The sequence below is a fragment of the Equus asinus genome, chromosome 10 (assembly GCF_041296235.1).
Source record: "Equus asinus isolate D_3611 breed Donkey chromosome 10, EquAss-T2T_v2, whole genome shotgun sequence".
In the NCBI taxonomy this organism is placed as follows: domain Eukaryota; kingdom Metazoa; phylum Chordata; class Mammalia; order Perissodactyla; family Equidae; genus Equus; species Equus asinus.
This window is the reverse complement of record NC_091799.1, coordinates 92807888-92828065: the sequence shown is the minus strand read 5'-3', so window position 1 is coordinate 92828065 and position 20178 is coordinate 92807888. Positions and strand designations below refer to the sequence as shown.

The window sequence follows — 20178 nt, the reverse complement described above, 5'->3', positions numbered from 1 at the left end:
TAACATGCCAATAATCTGTTTTCCTATTCATTAGGAAATTAGAGCTTTCTTTCAAAATTTATACTTTCAATTCAGCTATGTGGAATATCACATTGATATACTATTCATCTAAGTTTCTTCCACAATGTTTCAACTTAAACTTCAGTGGGATGGTCTTTCCAATCTGGATATGAGGGCGTGATATATATCTGACGAACTTCCCCATAGAATACAGCTATCAAAGCTACACAATACCCATAAAATGACTGTTTCAAGTCACTGGAACACATTCAATGTAGAAAGGCCTGGATGAGGTATGATCCTTGAGAGAAAAGAAGCATAACAGGGTGAGTTTTATATTCACAATGACTCAGTGCATTTGTAAATGTTCAGTGCTAGGGGAAAGAGTCCAAGAAGAAATTATATAGTTTGTGGAGACACAGGTTCATGTTCAGGGCTGGCACGGTAGATAAAATGAGAACAAAGGCTTAGAGAAGAAGAAATCTCAGAGAAATGAGCCAAAAAATCTGAATGCAATTTTCCTGTGGTAATGACAGATACGTACACTATAGTTGTACACATAGAGACTCCAAGAAACCAAGAGAAAGCAGAGCTGGAAGGCAAGGAACTAAGCAAAGGTTTCAGCAGCCATGAGTCACTGGGAATCCAAATTGGTAAACACTTGAGATTTCAGCTGATGCTAGAGAAAGATTAGTTTTCAGGAGTAAGAGCTTCCCAGGAACAAGGGAAAAATGAAATAGACTAGTTCTAACAAAATTAAACTAAATTCGGTAATCCAAGAAAATAATTCCACCCGCTCTGGAGGAAGATGACATAGTCAGAGACTTCTACAATTGTTTATACACAGTGTTCAATCAACAATTCCAAAGCATCTTTAAAAATGGAAAATGATCAAAACCGAGAAAAAAACAATCAATAAAATGACCAAGACCTGATTTTGATATTGTAGTTATCATAAAATAATTTTGAAATAACTATGATTAATGTGTTTAAAAAAATAGAAAAAAGGTGGAGATTTTTAGCAGGACTCAACAATAACCAATGATTTATATTTAATGCATCAAGTAAAAATTATAAAAGTTAAAAAATTCAATGCTGTAGGGTATATCTAAAAGATTTAATAGATGGGGTTAATTAAAGAATGAACACACTGGAAAAGAAGATTAGTGTACTAGAAGATGGGTCAATATAAAATATCCAGGTTAAAAAAGAGTAAAATATTTTAAATATATGGAAAAAAGACTAATAAACTGATGGTTAATAGTTAAAAGACCTAACATGCATCCTTTTGCAGAACCAGTGGGAGAGAAGTGAGAAAATAAGATAGAAGAAATATTTGAAGAAAGCTGAGCAAAGTTTCCCAGAACTAATAAAAGATAGCTTAAAAATTCCTTATAACTGAAAAGCAGATTTTTAAAAAAGTAAATACCTCCTAGGTGCATCATAGTTAAACTCCTGAAAACTAAATAGAAAGAATATCTTAAAATAAGAAACATCCTTTAAAGTAAAATAAAGTGATCTACAGTAAAGCAACAATAAGACTGATAGGTGTTTTTTCAACAGACAAGAGGGTAGTCAGCTGACAATTAAATTACGTCACTAATTATTGGAATAGGAAAAATTCTTCAAACTAGAATTCTACTCCCAGTGGAAATACCCCATTAAAAAAAAGTAGAAAAACAATGTTTAGTGAAAAACCAAAAAACAAAAAAGGAAAGAATACATTTACAGTAGCCCAGCACTAAAAGAAGCAGAAAGAGATTTTTTCTTAGAAAATTTAGAATTTCCTTTAGAAAAAAAAATTATTCTAGAAGGAAATAGAGAAATTCAGGAAAGGATAAATAGCACCAGAGAGGATAAATTATTATTGACTTAAAAATAATTCTTTACTATTTACAACAAATAAACTAATGATAATATTTTACAGGGCTTAATATATAAGATGACAAAAATAGCAAAAACCAAACAGGTATAACAGTGTTAAACAGTTAAAGTTGTTCATTTTTCAAGCTATAAAATTGCAATTTAAGATATAATGCAATAAATTGTAATAGAGTAAACATTAAAGAAAAATAAAAGAAAGCAAAATAAAAAAATGTTAATGGAGGAGAAAATGAATGGAGTGAAACACATGAATAAAATACAAATAAAATATGAAAGGAAAAAAAAAGGAAAGGAAAGAAAAAATTAAACAAACAGGAAGATGGTAGACAAATAGAAACTTATCAGTACTTTAATTATAAGTGCAGTAAATCAAATAATAAAAATTATAAAACCAGATTAAAATAAAACAAAACAACAAATACTTAGCTTAGTAGCTTACATGAAACTTTTAAAAAATAAGACCAATATAGTTTGAAAGTAAAATGATGGACAACATAACATTTAACCATTAATGAACAAAAAAGAAAACAAAAGTGTTTTATAGTTATATTAATATCAGGCAAATTGGACTTTAGTTATGAATCATTATTAAAGTTAAAGAGAGACATTTCACAATGAATTATTTTCAATCCAAAGGAGGATAACATAACCTTCAATCTGTGTACTCCAGTAATACGGTTTCAAACTATATCTAAACAAAACAAAACAAAAACTAATAGAAAAATAAAAGGATAAATCGAAAAATCCAGTATCGTAGTGGAAGACATTAATATACACCCCTCAATGGCTGACAATGAAAATTCTGTATAGCTATAGAAAACTGAAATGACATAATGAATAAACTTGAACTTATTTACATATGTAGAAATCTAACCCTGCAGCTGCAGAATTTACCTTCTTTTAAAGCACATAGAGATACTTATCTAAATCAAGTACATGCTAACATCTAAAGAAACCCTCTGCAAGTTTCAAAATATATGTCTGTAGCCATTAAAAAATAAACTAGATATCATTTTTTATAAGTATACTAGAGAAACTCTAGCTTGCTGATAATTAAAACATACACTCCACATTTTGATGGGTCAAAAGAGAAGTTTTCTTGTTCGTTTTTTAAAACTCCTGTTTCCAAGAAAATAAAGCTAAATATATTATATACCATTTAGATTTGTTTTCATGAAAATGAAAATGATAAATTAAAAACAGTGATCTTTCTTCTAAAATGTTTTGCTATCAACAAAATCATATCAATGTCGGTATCTTCATTTGTGATATTTTCTTTTTCACTGACATTAAAACTTACACAAACCAATTGAACAGCCTTCATTTTTAGCATTACGGGAAATATTGCCATCTATTGAATTTTTAGGACTCGCTCCTCCCAATGTTACATTGAATTATATCATCTCTAGTCATAAGCGGGCTTAATTTGTTGGATGACTTACAATTTGCAAGCATTTCAAGTTCTTGGGCAAGTTTTGTTAGGTAATCAAGCTTCTACTATTTTGTTGTGATCAGTTGGCATGTGTCATTCTTCTTTCCCCAACATGGTTATCTACTCTACAAGGGCAGTTATCAAAATACAGCTCCTCCCATTTAGGGTACGGAAGGTTTGCTTTATGAACTTTCATGAAAGTTATTGAATTTTACATGCAAACTCTTTATACAAAATAAAAGATGTCAGCGACTTTTTACATACCTAAGAATAAATTAAGCAATAACTATTAACATAGTTAAAACCAGAGAAGGAAATAGTAAGAAGCTTAAGAAGTAGAATAGATTCCTTTCAATAGAAGAACTAATATTGAGGAGTTTTATACCTTGAGATGTTTTTCTCTCAAGAACTAGGTATCCTTTGTGTCTTTAGATTAAGGATTCAAGCCACAAATGGGCTGATTTGTTCGCTTTCACTGTGAGTCTTACAAACAGCTCCCTTTCCTGACACTTTCCCGCCCACATGTCCGCATTACCGGGAATTGCTCATGGCTGTGCTCTTAGTTGGGCATGTATTATGCAGTATTTACCCTCCCCTACTGCCTCCCTGACACTGGCAGGCAACCTGCTTCAGCCTGCATCTTTATGTGCCTCATATCCTAGACCACTGAGCTTATAACTCCCTAGTGTAGAGACTTTGTAAAGCAAATTATTAGGCTAGTTCACTCTCTAGCTCTCAAACACTTACTCAAAGTCTATTTACTTTAAATTAAGATGCAAGATATAAAAAGCTGACTCACTTTCTCAGGCCATGGTAGATTAACAGAAGAAAGAAAAAGAAAAGAAAACAAATGCTTTGAGGGAAGGTTGTGCGAAGTTTTGAGTGACAGATGTTTATACTAGAGTCAGTGACAGTAATGGTGTAAGAATCATGGCTCAGACAGATGAAGAGAGAAAGAAGTCCGCAGGTGAACTGTAAAAACATCATATTTGAAAGAAAACAATTAGACTACTGGATCCATTTAATGCCTGGGTATGATCTTTATACAATTTGAACCGTCTATAAAATATCTGCATTTCATGGTGCTTCACGAATGCAAGTTCTCATAATATATCATTTTTTTCTCCAAGCAGTTTACAGAGTTTCCCATGATATAGCTAAGCATTTGGTGAGTTACAATGCTTCTGGGTAAATTAAAGAATATCGTACTGTAAGCCACTCTTGTCGTGGTGACATCATATCATTCTGAAAGCAGCAGTGTGTTAGCACATAATCAAATATCTTTTAAACAAACTAGAGTGTGAGGTTCTGGGTGTGCACCGCCTCCATTGCAAAACAATTAACATGCATCCTGCAGTGTGGCAGGATTGACATCTGTCAGTTATTCTGCATAGACCACTACTGATGGAAAAAGGTAGATCTTGTTAGATATCATGAGTTCGCTCAGAGAGTATTCATTTATTCTGTGTCCTTGTCAGGTAAAACAATTGTTTCACCATGAACTGATGCTTCAACAGTAACACTGTTATTAATCAAGTTACTAAAATTAGGAATACACTTCTCTACATTCATCGCAACTACAATTTTCTATTGATTTCTAAAACCAATTATAATGGACTTGTAAATTAAAAAAAATAGTTTATGGCGAGAAGGAGGAAGAGAAAGACCGGGAGACGCTATTTGTACCATGATCAAACATTTATTGAGTGTCTATTGTGTATACTTGAGTTTTCACTCTGCTGAAAACTATAATGTTAATATGCATCTCAAAAATAGTAGTGGTAGAATCTACTCAAAAATAATGTAGACAAGTTGGTGTTGAAAATTCTCATCAAGTTTACATTCAGTTGAGTTTAGTATTATGATTCACTACATCTTTAAGAAAATCTTTGAACTTCAATTTCCTCATACTATGAAATAATAGCACTTGTCTTATGGTGATATATTTGTATATGCATGTTGTGTGGACTAAGCGATAAAATAAATACAAAGTGTACTATAATTTGTAAAATAACTTAAAATTTAATTATATTTTATGGTTTAATATAATACAGATTTACCTATGATTTATAATTTTCTTTCAAGCATACGTTTTTCTTGGAGCACAGGCCACATGAAGGAACCACGTCACATAATCTTATTACTAGACGCAGTATTTTAAGGTGGTTTTACCTAACTGTGAATTTGACTTGTATGCTTCCTCACAATGGGAGTTTGCCAGAATACTTAAATTCAACTCATTCACTTAGTAATCATTTACCCAGGGATGGGCACTAATCCGAAGACTTAAGTTTACACAGACAACTTAAGCATTGTTCTTACTTGGACTTGTAGTGAGGAGATGCATACCTACAGAAATGCACATTACATGAAAGTGCATGGGACAGGGCCATGCAACAGGAAACAAGAATTAATTAACTCTCTGCTAATTCTGCAACAGAGTTCAGAGAAATTCATGAGAGGGTTTTAAACAAAGAAATATGAGTGTGGAGAATTCTGGGCTGAGTTAAGGATGTGTAAAGTGTTATTGCGTTTTAGGAACAGGCACTGATTCATTGTGGCTAGACCTGGAGTGTACTGAGAAACGTGAAGAGATAAAGCTGGGCGAGGCATTTGGCACTGACTTGTGAAGACCCTTCATCGATAGCACATTGTCTCCTTTATTATAGTTTTAACATCATGTGTGAGAAGGACATAAGGAACAGCTTCTCAACAGGGTTTTTATGATAATTAAAGATTATTCTATAAAATGTCATCCACAGCTCTGTTACATTAGAAATGCTGAAATATATTTCTTTCCTAGTCTGAAGATGTCATGAACACCATTTCGTTCCAAACTCACAGAACTGACACCTTCTCCCCATGAATTGCCTGCTGGTTTGAGTTCTCCACTCTCAAGGCACATATTCTATTCTGAGATCCTACTTTATTCTATCAGCTGTGCCCTGCTGTTGGATGGTGTGTGTGTGTGCATGTGTTTGTGTGCAGAGCATTCGTTCATAACATGAAGGATTTTTTAAAAATTTTAGTCACAAAAGGTACATGTGCAATTATTTTGTGTGAGTAGAATACCGATATCAAAATGTATTTTGAATATCTCCATAAAGATCTTAGAAACACACAACTACTTCCTCAAAGTCAGGATATCATTACTTAGCCCCACTACATCATTTTTAATATTTAACTGTGATGCCAACTGAAACACATATCTTTAACACAGAAACAATTATCTACCAGATTCAGGAGCCAATAGGTGGAGTGACTTCTTTAGCCCTGTGTATAGAAGGGAGACCATAAAGCATGAAAATAAAATATTCTCATTGAGATAATAATAACATGACATTATATTTTCAAGTATTTCATTGTGATTTACATAAATGAACAGTGATAAGGGCAAACCATAAGAAAAAGGTACATACTCTGAGGAAACCGTGGGGGGTTGTCGTTGACATCGGTCAGGGTGATGTTGACCGTTGTCGATCCTGAAAGCCCTCCAACTTGCCCAGCCATGTCTTTGGCTTGAATGACCACCGAGTAGTGTTCTCTGGCTTCTCTGTCCATATTATGTAAGGCAGTTCTAATAACTCCTGTAATACATATTTTAAACAAAACAATATGGATTATACATTAAATGAGAAGCAAGAGATTACATTACATTAAAAGAAATATCTCTCTCTCTTTTTCTGTTTTCAGAATTTTTTTTGTTTGTTTTTTGGTGAGGAAGATTGGCCCTGAGCTAACATCTGTGCCCAGCTTCCCCTATTTTATATGTGGGACATGACAACAGCAAGGCTTGATGAGCAGTGTGCAGGTTCTCATCTGGTGTCCAAACCCATGAACCCCTGGCTGCCGAAGCAGGGCATATGAACTTAACTATTATGCCATCAGGCCAGCTCCAAGAATTGTATTTTTAAATGAAATATTTTTGAGAGGAAGCTAGCCTTCTGAGACAAATAGTATCTTAACAATTGTACCCAAATCGTCACATTGAACCATTTATTTACACCACATGTTCCAAACCGTTCTATTAGTGGCAAATTAAGATACCCATCTCTTTGTGTTCTTTAGGGTGGATGGCCCCTAGAGGGTGGCCTTGCAGCCCGAGCTTTCCCCTTCTTCTGGTGTGCTGAACATTTCGCAACTTGTGCTCCTCACAAGTGTCCACTGAAATGATTTGAGCAGAGGTTAATTTTCCTCTTTTCAGAACAATTTATATAGCTTCCTGACAGGGTTATCAAAATGAGGCGATGGAAAACATTGAAAGAGTGTGGACACTTGAACAAAGATTGTAGGTGGGAGGCACTTTAACATTTATCAAGACTATGAAACTTACTGTTTTTGTCAGGAAATAACAACTCGAAGAACTAGCTTTAAGTACATAAGCAAACTAGGGAAAGTGATGAGATCGATTCCAAAAATCACACATTAAAGTCACATTCTTTGTCTGATAATAGTGCCAAAGGAGATATTTAACACGTTTTTCATGAATTAATACTTGGATTCAATAAAGAGATAAAAAAGTTATATATTCACATGTAATTATGCATAGTACACATACATGTAACACATAAATTACACCAACATGTAGTATACATGTAACACACATATAATTTACATAGCTTTGTCAATAGATCCTTTAATTTAAAACTGAAACGCATTTTCCAGAGGGTCAAACTTACCCTAGAACTATTAACTATGTCACAAAATTAAAAAATCGTCCTCATGTAGATGAACCATATTATAAATAAGTATAAATACATATGTATAATATACATTTGTATTATACATGCATATAAATTTGCAACTCCAAACATAGGTCAATATTTAACAATCACCTTTTTAAAAATCACCTTATTAAAAATATTTGGATCATGTCACTTTTGAGAAAGACACCAATGGTTTCAATCACTCACACACTTGACTATTGCGCAATTCATAGGATGACACCAATTATAATAACTGTTGACTATTGAATTTAACAAATACTTTTACAGATAACATCTTGATAAAATGAGAGAAAATAAGGTTGTAGGGGCCAGCCCGGTGGCACAGCGGTTAAGGGCACACATTCCGCTTCGGAGGCCCGCAGTTTGTCAGTTCGGATCCTGGGTGCAGACATGGCACCACTTCGCATGCCATGCTGTTGTAGGCATCACACGTATAAAGTAGAGGAAGATGGGCACGGATGTTAGCTCAGGGCCAGGCTTCCTCAGCAAAAAAAAAAAGAGGAGGCTTGGCAGCAGTTAGCTCAGGACTAATCTTCCTCAAAAAAAAAAAAAAAAAAAAAAGAGAAAGAAAAGAGGGTTGTATATTCAAGTTAAAAAATAGTCTTTTAAAAGTGGGAAGGATTCATCAGTCAGTAGTTTTGAGTATAGAACACTGAGCCACTACTTTTTTTTTTACCTAATTGATTGCCTGTATAATGTCTTTGAAAGAAGAACCTCAGGCATCAGGAAAAGAGATCCCACAACTTCCAAAATTTGTGAATACATAATTGTGGGAATGCAGGAAAACTTTCCTGAAGCTAAATAGAAATGAAAATTATTCTTATCAAAAAATTATAATAATGAGATAATAAATGATTCACCTAATTCATGTATATGAAAAAGCCTCAAGCATCCTTATTAAAAAGAACAATGCTTTATCACATAAGATAATTATATAAGAAGAAACTGAATTGATGCAGAAATGAACAGGCTAAGAATTTCTGAAAATATTTCATGAAACAAATGTATACTTTCCAATATTTGGAAAAAAAGTAAAGATGCCATTCTGAAAAGAATACATTGTAAATGGGAAATGCCTCTGGTGTGTAGCAGTATTAGATTATTGTCCAGGATAATGTTTTACAGTGAAATCATTAAAGCAATATTTGCAGGATATAAATATATAAAAGGAATATCCATCATTACAAAGTGAATGATGGATATTCCTTTTATACTATTTGAATGTCATTCATTCAAGAGGCTCAGAGAAGAGAAATCAGCACGACTTCTGTTTTATAGTACAGACTTTAATAACTCATTGCATTATCTCCCTTCTTTTATAATATAGCTGCTTCTGCCACAAAATGGAAAGAAAGTCGTCAGCAAAATTTGCCTTTGGAAAGAAAAGAGCACATCCAGAATTGACACATCCTTCTCAGAAATGATTGTCTAAGCATCCATTTAAATTTACAGTTCTCTTGAGGATAGCTCAGTTGCATGTACTTGGCTATGACCTCCCTTGAGGGCATATAGGTACCACTGGGAATGTTCAATCAAATTGCCATAGTAACATGAGCCTAGTATATAATAATCCTCCTCTAACACGTAGCCCAGATGCTTGTAATTGGGGTAGCCTAGAACACAGCCAATGCATAGTAACGTCTTTTTCGCTTTTAAATAGACTTTTTTTTTTCAGAGCAGTTTTAGGTCCAGAGCAAAATTCAGAAGAAAGTATAGACAGTTACCTTACTCCTCTCACCCAAACACACGGCCTCCTCTACTATTAACGTCACCCAAGGTCCATAGTTTACAGTAGGGTTCACTCTTGTTGTTATACCTTCTATGGGTTTGGACAAATGTGTAATGGCATGTATCCACCATCATAGTATCACACAGAATAAGTTAACTACCCTAAAATTCACCTCTGCTCAACTTATTCATCCCTCTCTCCTCTGAACCGTTGGCAACCACTGATCTTTTTACTGTCTACATAATTTTGCCTTTTCCAGAATGTCATATAATTGGAATCACACACTAGCCTTTTCAGATTGGCTTCTTTCTTCACAATAGGCATTTAAGGATCCTCCATGTCTTTTCGTGGCTTGATAGCTCATTTATTTTTAGTGCTAAATAATATTCCATTTTCTGGATGTATCAAACTTTGTTTATATATTCACGTACTGGAAGACATTTTCGATTTTTCTACATTTTGGTGATTATGAATAAAGCTGCTATAAACATCCATGTGCAGGTTTTTGTGTAGATAGAAGTTTTCAGCTCCTTTGAGTAAATATCAAGGAGTATGACTGCTAGATTTTATGGTTAAGAGTCTGTTTAGTTTTGTAAGAAACTGCAAACTGTCTTCCAAAGTGGCTGTCCTGTTTTACATTTCCACTAACAGCGAAGGAGAGCTCCTGTTGTTCACATCCTCATCAGCATTTGCTATTGTCTGTGTTTTGGATTTTGGCCATTGTATTGTGTAGTGCTATCTCATTGTTTGAATTTGTATTTCCATAACGGCGATAATATTGAACATTTTTTCATATTCTTATTTTCATACGTATGTCTTATTTGGTGAGGTGTCTGTTAAGGTCTTTTGCCCAGTGTTTTCTTATTGCTGAATTGTAAGAGTTCTCCGCATATTTTAGATGACAGTCCTTTATCAGATATGTCATTTGCAAATATTTTCTCCAAGGCTAAGACATGGATTCTCATTCTCTTGAGTGTCCTTCACAGTGCAGAAGTTTTTAATTTTTGAAGTCCAAATTATCAATTATTTCTTTCATGGATCATGACTTTGGGGTTGTATCTAAAAAATTATTGTCATACCCATGATCCTCTAGATTTTCTCCTATGTTATCTTCTAGGAAATTTATAGTTTTGTGTTTAGTACTTAGGTCTGTGATCTATTTTGAGTTACTTCTTGTTAAAAGTGTAACATCTGTCATCTTTTTGCATGTGGATGTCAATATTTTCCAGCAACATTTGTTGAAAAGACTGTCTTCTCCATTATATTATGTTTGCTCCTTTGTCAAAGAGTAGTTGACTCCATGTATGTGGGTCTGTTTTGGGACTCTCTATTCTGTCCCATTGATATATTTGTCTATTCTTCCATCAATATCACACCATCTTGATTACCATAGCTTTATAGTAAGTCTTGAAGTCAGGTAGTGTCAGTCCTTCATTTTTGTTCTTCTCCTTCAATACTGTGTTGGCTATTCTGAGTCTTTTGCCTCTATATACAAACTTTAGAATCAATTTGTCAATATCCACAAAATAACTTTCTGGGATTTTGATTGGTATTTCATTGACTCTATAGATAAAGCTGGGAAGAACTGACATCTTGGCAATATTGAGTCTTTCTATCTTTCCACATGGACTATCTCTCCATTTATTTAGTTCTTTGCTTCTTCCATTAGAGTTTTGTCGCTTTCCTGTTTTCCTCATATAGATTTTGTAACTTTTTTGTTAGATTTATATCTAAATATTTCTTTTGGGGGAAAGCTTACCTAAATGATATTGTATTTTTAAATTAAATTCCACTTGTTCATTGCTGGTATATAGGAAAGTGATTGGCTTTTATATATTATCCTTATATCCTGAAACCTTGCTAAAATGCTCAATGGTTCCTGGAGTTTTCCTAGATGCTATTGATTCCTTTGGATTTTCTACATAGACAACTATATCATCTGTGAACAAAGACAGTTTTATTTCTTCTTTACCAATATGCATAGCTTTTACTTCCTAAGAAATATTTTGTTGCTTTAGCTAGAACTTAAGTTATGATATTCTAAAGCAGTGGTGTGAGGGGACGTCTTCACCTCGTTCCTGATCTTAGTGGGGAAGCTTTCAGTTTCTTATCATTAAGTATGATGTTAGCTGTAGGTATTTTGTAGATAGTCTTGATTGATCAAGAAAGGATCATTTGAGGGGCCAGCCCCATGGCTGAGTGGTTAGGTTCACACACTCCACTTCAGCAGCCCGGGGTTTTGCTGGTTTGGATCCTGGGAGTGGACATGGCCCCACTCATCAGGCCATGGTGAGGCACTGTCCTACCTAGCACAACCAGAAGGACCTACAACTAGAATACACAACTATGTACTCGGGGGCTTTGGGGAGAAGAAGAAGAAGAAGAAGAAGAAGAAAAAAAAAAGATTGGCTACAGATGTTAGCTGAGGTGCCAATCTCCAAAACAAAAAAAAAGGAAGAAAGGACTAATTGAGAAGGATGAGGAAGAATCTCTCTATTCTTACTTTGCAGCACAGCAACTTTTAAAAACTGGGAATATACTTTTTAGCAGAAGAGCTCCTTAACACTTTTAAATAAGAATGCCTTTCCTAGTTCAGATTGTGGGTTTTTCAACAGTGAATGATATGTGGTGTCACTGAATGAATTATTTCTTAAGTAAATTTATTTCATTCATGTATTCTATCTGGATTGGTTAGTAAGATTAAAAATATATAAAATACTTTCTAATTTTACAGTTTAATGTACTGATATACTTCCTGATTGCTTGAAGCAGATGCATAACAATGGTTCAAGCAGGCTTTAACATCCCTTGTCCAAGATCACACCATTCTTCAGAATGCTGCTGGTCCTTTATCCCTCTCACTCACAGTTCATTTGGCAATCACATCCTCTCAATGATTGCCCCAACATCCATAACAACTACCACAGGTGATTCCAGTGCAAGTGGGTCAAGATCATACTTTGAAAAGCCACAATTAGATGAAATTTTACTATTATGTATTTATACATTTCTTCACTTTTTATCTCCATCTTGTCATGCCAATAAATGCAGAGATGTATGGGGATACACACATGCACACAGACAACAAATAATATACAATGATAATATACATTTTACAAAACTGTGAAGCCTAAACTCATGTATGAGACTTAGATAAACTATGTTTACACAGTGGAAGTAAGAAGAGATGATTCGTTTGGCCTTTTCTGCCGTGTATCCATGTACCCAGTAATTGTAATATAACTTATCTTTGTCATGCAAATAAACTTAATAAAGACATAGTACACGACCTTTTCATTAAGCAAATTTGTAAAGAAAAAAAAATACAGCAGCTAAATCAGTTACTATAAATTATTGTATTGTTCATTTGTTTAAAAATAAAGAAAATTCTCCTCTTTTCAATACATAGAAGGTAACTGGAAATGGCAAATTCTGAATGTTTGTCGGATATGCTTCACTAGCAATGTTTACTCCAAAAATTTTAAAAGGAATTGTTGCCTCTTATTCTCCTGTGATGCTGGGTTGAATCAACAGGATGTGATTACCGTTGCATCATTTTGTTTTGTTTCTTATTACTTTCCTGGTAAACAATTGTAGGTGCCCCACTGTCTGCAAACTACCTTCTGACTATTGCTTCTCAATCACCTTGATATGTTGGGGCTTGTACCTGGGAATTACTCTCTGCTGAATACAAGTTCATAACATTGAAAACTCATTTGTGGTTATAAACATTACTCGTTGAACCTGTCTCACTGGCCTACCCTATGTACTTGTTCCCTGACTGATGATATTCATATGTAGCAAGAGATCCTCAAGAATGTTTTCTTGCAATTTAATCAGTAAAAAGAATTTAAGATGGAAATGTGCAAACCTGGTTCATTAGATAATACCATAGAAGACTGCAGAATAAAATGCCTAAAAGACTAGGACAAATAAACAAGGAGGCACATTCAAATTCCTACAGAGACTTCCAAGGCACACATATATATTTATAAGAGGAATTGGTAAGTCTTCTTTCATGTATAAACTACACATATACATTTTGACTCAGTTGCTTATTTTGCTTCTTAATTTGCTCAATTGCTCATTCATTCAAAGGGTATCATGTCATTATGTAATGTCTATTAAAATATACTGGAGTCCCAGTGTTTCTCTAGTGGGGCAAAAGGGCTACTTAATAACAAAATCACATGGAATGCCAATTATTATGCAACTTCAGGGATGTCATCTTAGACCTACTGAATCAGAATCTGAAGGAGTGGGCCCAAGCATCAGTATTTGTGACAAGCTCTTTCCATGATTCTACTGATGGTCAAATTTGAGATATCCACCCAGAGTCGAGAACACATGATATCTGGCCTCAAGGTTCTCCTCTTTCCTTGGAGAATCTGTTTATTTAAAATAATTAATTGCTGAGAGGTTTAGAAGTTTCATTAACCATTTTCTATACAGTGACACAGCATTTTGACAGTAATAATCCATCTTTCCAACTGCCTGATTGTGGTGATCTAGGTACCTGGAAGATTCTTTATGTTAGCTATTCAATTGCTATTTGTTTCATCATTTAGTATATCATATGCTGTATCTATTCAGCTACACATTTTGAATGTTCCCTACTAACTTTGTAAAGATAATGTGCTTCCATAAATTCTTGTCTACATTGAAAGCAAAAACACTTAGACATTGAATCTATCCATCAGCAACACAGTTCAGACATCTGTTTGCTTCATTCATCACCAATTCAATGTATGCTGAATTTGTTTCTGCTTTGAATAAAATTTGGGGTATGGAGACATATATGACAGAGCTTACAACATTAGAATGTTATAATTAGAACATTGACTGATAGGGAAATAGATATGCAAATCTGGAAAGTTAAGTAATACAGAAAATACATTTTATTAAATGGCAAACAAAACCCAGACTTGAGAGGTCATAGTTATCAAAATGGACGAGCACAACCACAAAGTACTTTGGGAGAAGGGCATGTTTCTGGGATATGGAAGGATGGATGGAGAGGCAGAGTACCCACGGAAAGAGGATCTGACATGAACAAAGGTGTAGATCTGGAATCTGGATCTGGATCTGGAATGTGTATGGCTATGTAGACAAACTGGCTTCATTGGAAAATGATTGAGGAGAATAGTAGAGATTAGGTACTTAGTGATTAAAATACTCTGAATATTTGTACGTCTTGTTCCTTAAGTGACTGAATGTTGGAAAAGCTCTGTTTCTGCCCCTGTGGAAAGTCGAGACTGACTAAACTTCACTATTGGTCAGTTGTTACTGGCTGTGGCTGAGCAGATGCACAGTTATCTTTACAGTAACAGCACCTTCGAAACTCTAAATTTCCAGTGGGTAATGGACTAAACTTCACATTTTTATTTATATTTTTGCTATACAATTTATCTTATTTTTAAAGAAAATTGTATAATATATGATATGAAACATTGGCATCCCAGAATTTTTTTTTAAAAAGACATATTTAGCTTTAAGCCATGACTCATGGAATGAACAATCATAAATTCATGAAGGTAGACATTTTTATGCTTTAGTAGGAATATTCAATTTTTCCTCCTCTACACTTTTTCTCTTCCTACCATTAAAATTGATGATACAGCATTTTCTTTCTGCTGAGGAGAAAAGGAAGGAGAATTCACAGGTTTTGAGTATGGACTGTGACACAGCCACTCCCTTCAGGTATATATCTCATATATTTTTTTCCCATACATTCCGTAAAAGAGAAAGGTCAAAGTTTAAATAATTCTTCGTAGATCAGAAATTTCCAAAACCTGAAATATAACACAGGACTTCCTGACGTTAAAATCCTAATGCCACAGGTGTTAGCTCAAGTAATTAAGATCTGGAATCTTATAAAGTCTATAGGAGAAGCTTGGGATATTTTGAAAGAGAGAGCCAGAAAGAGAGCAAGAGAGACAGAGGAAGAGATAGAAAGAGGAACATCACCATAAAAGTAGGTATTACCTTCTCTAAGGATTTGGGGGCATAAATTGGACAGATTCAAAGAGAATGTAGCTGTATTGATACATCATTAAAGATACTTCTGATTTAGAATGTTTCATTTCCATCTTTCTATTTTTTTGCATTTTGTTTATTTTTTTATCTGTTATTAGTGTTTCAACGTGACCTAAAATTTCACAAGATCAGTCTACCTAGTTAACATACTTAATAACCACACTTAGGAAATCATAGGGCTGCTGGGGAATTTGTGAAGGCCAGATATTCTCTAGACTTTCAGACTTTCAGCATAACTACTCCATTCAGCAAAAATGTGCTGAGACAGGACCATATGGAGGAAAATAAACTATAAACTTCAAAAAAATTCTTATCTTGGAGTAAATTCCAATGGTGGTGATGATGATGATGATGATGATGATGATAGAACTACTGACAGTTATTAAGTATTTATTAAACATTAGGAAAAATGCATTATGTTGATCATCACACTAAAGCCTCACATCAATTACCTATGGAAGTTATTCATATGCTCCCCCTTTTATCAAAGAGAGATTGTAAGAACAGAAAGGTTAAGAAAATTGCCCAAGGACAGAAAGCTATGATAGAGCCAGTATCCAATCCATGCAACTAGAATTGCGTTGTCTGTTGTCACAAACACTACCTTCTGAGCTCTGCTTCTTTGTGAGTAACTCAGGGAAAATACTACCAAATATTGTGTAATAGATTTTGGAAGGATGTCTGCATCTTGGCAATGTGGTTTCAGAAGCAATCTCTGTTTTTTTTGGTCAGTTTCGGTTGTAATACCACTGGAATCAAAGTTCTGATTATAATCAAGGAGATGTCAAAAAGATGGCGAATAATCCTGGGGAACTGAAAGATCTGACTCCAAAAGCTAAGGATTCGGTCTTTTGTACAACAGAAGAAAGAGTAAGAAGCAGAAACTGAAGATTAATCTCGCTCCAAGACGCCATTAGCTGTTTATGGTCTTTTTGCGGGGAATCAAATACCAACAACACTAATCAGTGTTGGCCCATGACTACTTTGACCAATACAGTACAGTGGAAGTTTCATTATGGCAATTTTTGCCCCAGACTTAAGAGTCCTGGGAAGTTCTACCTTTGTCTATGCAAACTCAGAGCTCTCATGGAAATAGTCTAGTTACCCTGCTAAAGCGACCACATACAGAGGCTGTGAGATGGAAAGGGCAAGGGATCCGTCTGAGCCCGGTCCCCCAACTCTTCCCACAGAGGCGCTAGGCACATGGGTGAGCTCTTCTCTGAACCTCCATGAGTCCAGGTGTCAGGTGAATGCTACTGAGTAACTAAACTAATGCCACATGGGTCAAGAAATTGCCCAGATAATCCCTGCTCAACTTCTTGACTTCCAAAGTCACTGCTGTTTTGAAGGCTCTGAATTTTGGGGTAGTTTGCTACACAGCAATGGCATTCAAATGTGGAATATACATACACAGAGATACACACACACGCGTATGCATATACACATGATGCATGTCTACACAGACACATATATAGAAACATAAAAACATATACATACACATATTTATTCCTCACAGGGAAATAAATGATACTTAATATCTGGCTTTCTAGATCTACCCCTAACACCATTAAATCAAGATTATATATTTCCTAAATACTATTTTCTCTTCTCTCTCTCTGTCTCTATCTCTCATTCTTTCTCTCTCCCTGTCTCTCTCTACTCTTCTCTTCAGAACTGAAGTCCATACACACACACATATACATATACAGAAACACACATATATCAAATATTTCAGCTATAGTACGTGTAAATATATTTCATGAGTCCAGGCAAACACGATATTTGGAGGACAAAGAGAAGAGGGAAAACATAACTGATCTTCATATAATTGATTTTCAATGAATAATGAAGTTGTTAAGATTCTTATCATCTGGGAATTTGTACCCTGGGTAACAATAAGATTATCTATGATATTTATGGGATTTTTTTAATCAAGAGAATTAACAATATAATTTCAAATTTTTTTAATATCAAATAAAATATTTTATTAATAGATATTGAATGCAGAAATACTTTAACTTCAATATAAATGTATGCTTTGGAAAATAATAATAAAATAATTTTAAGAATCTAGAAATCTGAGCTCTGCTTCTTTGTGAGTAACTCAGGGAAAATACTACCAAATTTTGTGAAGTAGTTAACTATGATTTTCCTAAAATAGCTGTTCATGTGGTTTATAAAAATCTGATGGGCTCAAAAAGAAAACATAAATACGAAATATTAAGTTTATTGTGTAGATATATTACGCTTTATTAAAACATTAATGTATTTTTCTGTTATTTGGCTTCTCATTTTTTCTATAATTTATTTTTTTCCTCTTCATTTTTTTGCTTATGGTGGTTAAAATGAACTCGAAAAGGTAAAATGCTTTATATAGCATTTTTTTGTTCACAGCTACTACTTAAGAAAGGTCACTTAATATGACTGTATCAAAAACATACGGAATATTTGTTGTTGAGTCACCTATATTTAAAGCCATTTATTAAGAAAAAATACTAAAACATTGCTTTATAAATATACTCATACACCGACGACCATCTAGTTCTATTAGTCATGATATACTTGACAACATAGGCCCTAAGTTACTCAAAATTGACAATTTCTCCCCTAATACCAATTCACGTATTGTGTCAACAGCTTTCTTGAGTTTTAAAAGAAGGTTTTATTTCCCTTAGAGTATGGTTTTATTTTATAATGCATTATATGGTACTCCAATAATCTAAGAAGATATTGCCATTTTCAATAAGCCGTTTATAACATTATGCATGCTATACATTTGAATATATATATGCATATATTACATATACATGTTATATATGCCACATATAACAAATATGCAGTACTGAAACTCATATATCCAATCCCTAAAATTATCTTTAAGATTTTAAGGGTATGCATATGTATATGTTGTATTTCTTTTGGCACCTAATTTACCAAAGTGCCTTGGTGTTGAATCCTTAAGGCACTTGCAAAGAATTTAAGTGACTATTAAATTTTAGAGAATAAGAATTAGAATGTGGCCAGAATGGTTGTAGTGTATACAAGGAGCAGCATAAGAAAAGTGCCAATGTAATTGAAAAACAGAGTAAAGTAATCCCTAGGCTTTCAAGAATGCTCCAGCATTCTTACCGCCTTTGATCTCTTAAATACAAATCTAAAGTGAAAACATAACAAAATTAATCATTTAACCACAACACTACCTGTATTTTCCTACAAACCTTAAAAATGATAAAAGAGTAACATGTTTGGCAGTGATTGGAAGGAGATATTATACTGATTGTGTATCTCTGATTAATACACAATTTAATTTTAGATGTCTGTTATTAATTTACAAATTTATTATTAATTAATAATTTATCTGTCCATTGTGGTTCCAGTATTACTGAGAGGCAATATGGCGAGATCACGTGAACACGCAAACAAATTACAAATACCGCTTACAAGTACAGAGGCAGGTAACATAAAGTAATAGGAAGATTAAGTAGGTCAAAGAAACATGAAAATTTTATATAAAGAGTCTCATTTCTGGGAAATAAGTTTCCTCATGTGTTAATCTCTTGTCTGCTCAGTTTGGGTGCATGTTAGCATTTACTCGATGTAAGTGATGCAGTAAATTAATCTGGTGCCCTATTTAACTAGTGGCTAAATGGTAATAACAGAAGGTACAACATGGAAGAGTACTATATTCTAATTTAAATGATATTCTAAAAACATTTGAGTGCTTGTTGAGTTATGTAAATGTAAAATGCTGTTGTTTTTACTGCATGATAGCAAAATAGGATTCATTATTACTTGATAATCTGAGGCACACCAGCTGAATCCAGCAATATATGAAGAGGTTTTTGCTCCTTTGATGAAGAGAGTGAATAGAAAGCCCTTAATACTTGAAAGAAGTGTCTAGAAGAATTCTCTTATACGATTTGCAGAGTGGGACTTTTAATCAGTATCTGAATATTTTCATAGGAAAGGATTTCTATGAAAGAAAAAACAGCTAAGGAATAAACATTGAAAACTTGTTTTGCTCCACCAGGCTATACAATTTTACCGTGTTTTCCTAATATTTGGATCCGTGGAGTAATATGTTGTTGATTGGTTAAATTGAAACCATGGGAAAGGAAGGAATGATTGGAAACTAATAAATATGTCATTCTCAATTACTGGGAACATAGGATAATTTAACATGTTGCCCCAAAAAAGTATTTGTGTTAAAAAAAAAAAAAAAACAGATTATTGAGAATCGACTCCATGGTAGAAAAAAATGGAAAGTCATTATTTTGCATATGTTGATTAGAGATGTGAACCCCCAAATAGTAAAATCAGACAGATAAAGAAAAAAAGGTTCAGCCAAATATTAACTTTTACTTTATTTC

The 20178-nt window shown here is 33.9% G+C and overlaps 1 protein-coding gene across 6 annotated transcripts in view; it reads right to left on the bottom strand.

Moving 5' to 3' along the window:
* The window catches only part of CDH18 (cadherin 18), a 909359-nt gene that overhangs the window by 117514 nt on the left and 771667 nt on the right, over positions 1–20178 (bottom strand). For all 6 annotated transcript variants that reach the window (XM_044779466.2, XM_044779468.2, XM_070519846.1 and 3 more), the window contains one exon: positions 6736–6903. In XM_044779466.2, the coding sequence (XP_044635401.1) occupies positions 6736–6903 (168 nt within the window). The remainder of the gene's footprint in view (positions 1–6735; positions 6904–20178) is intronic.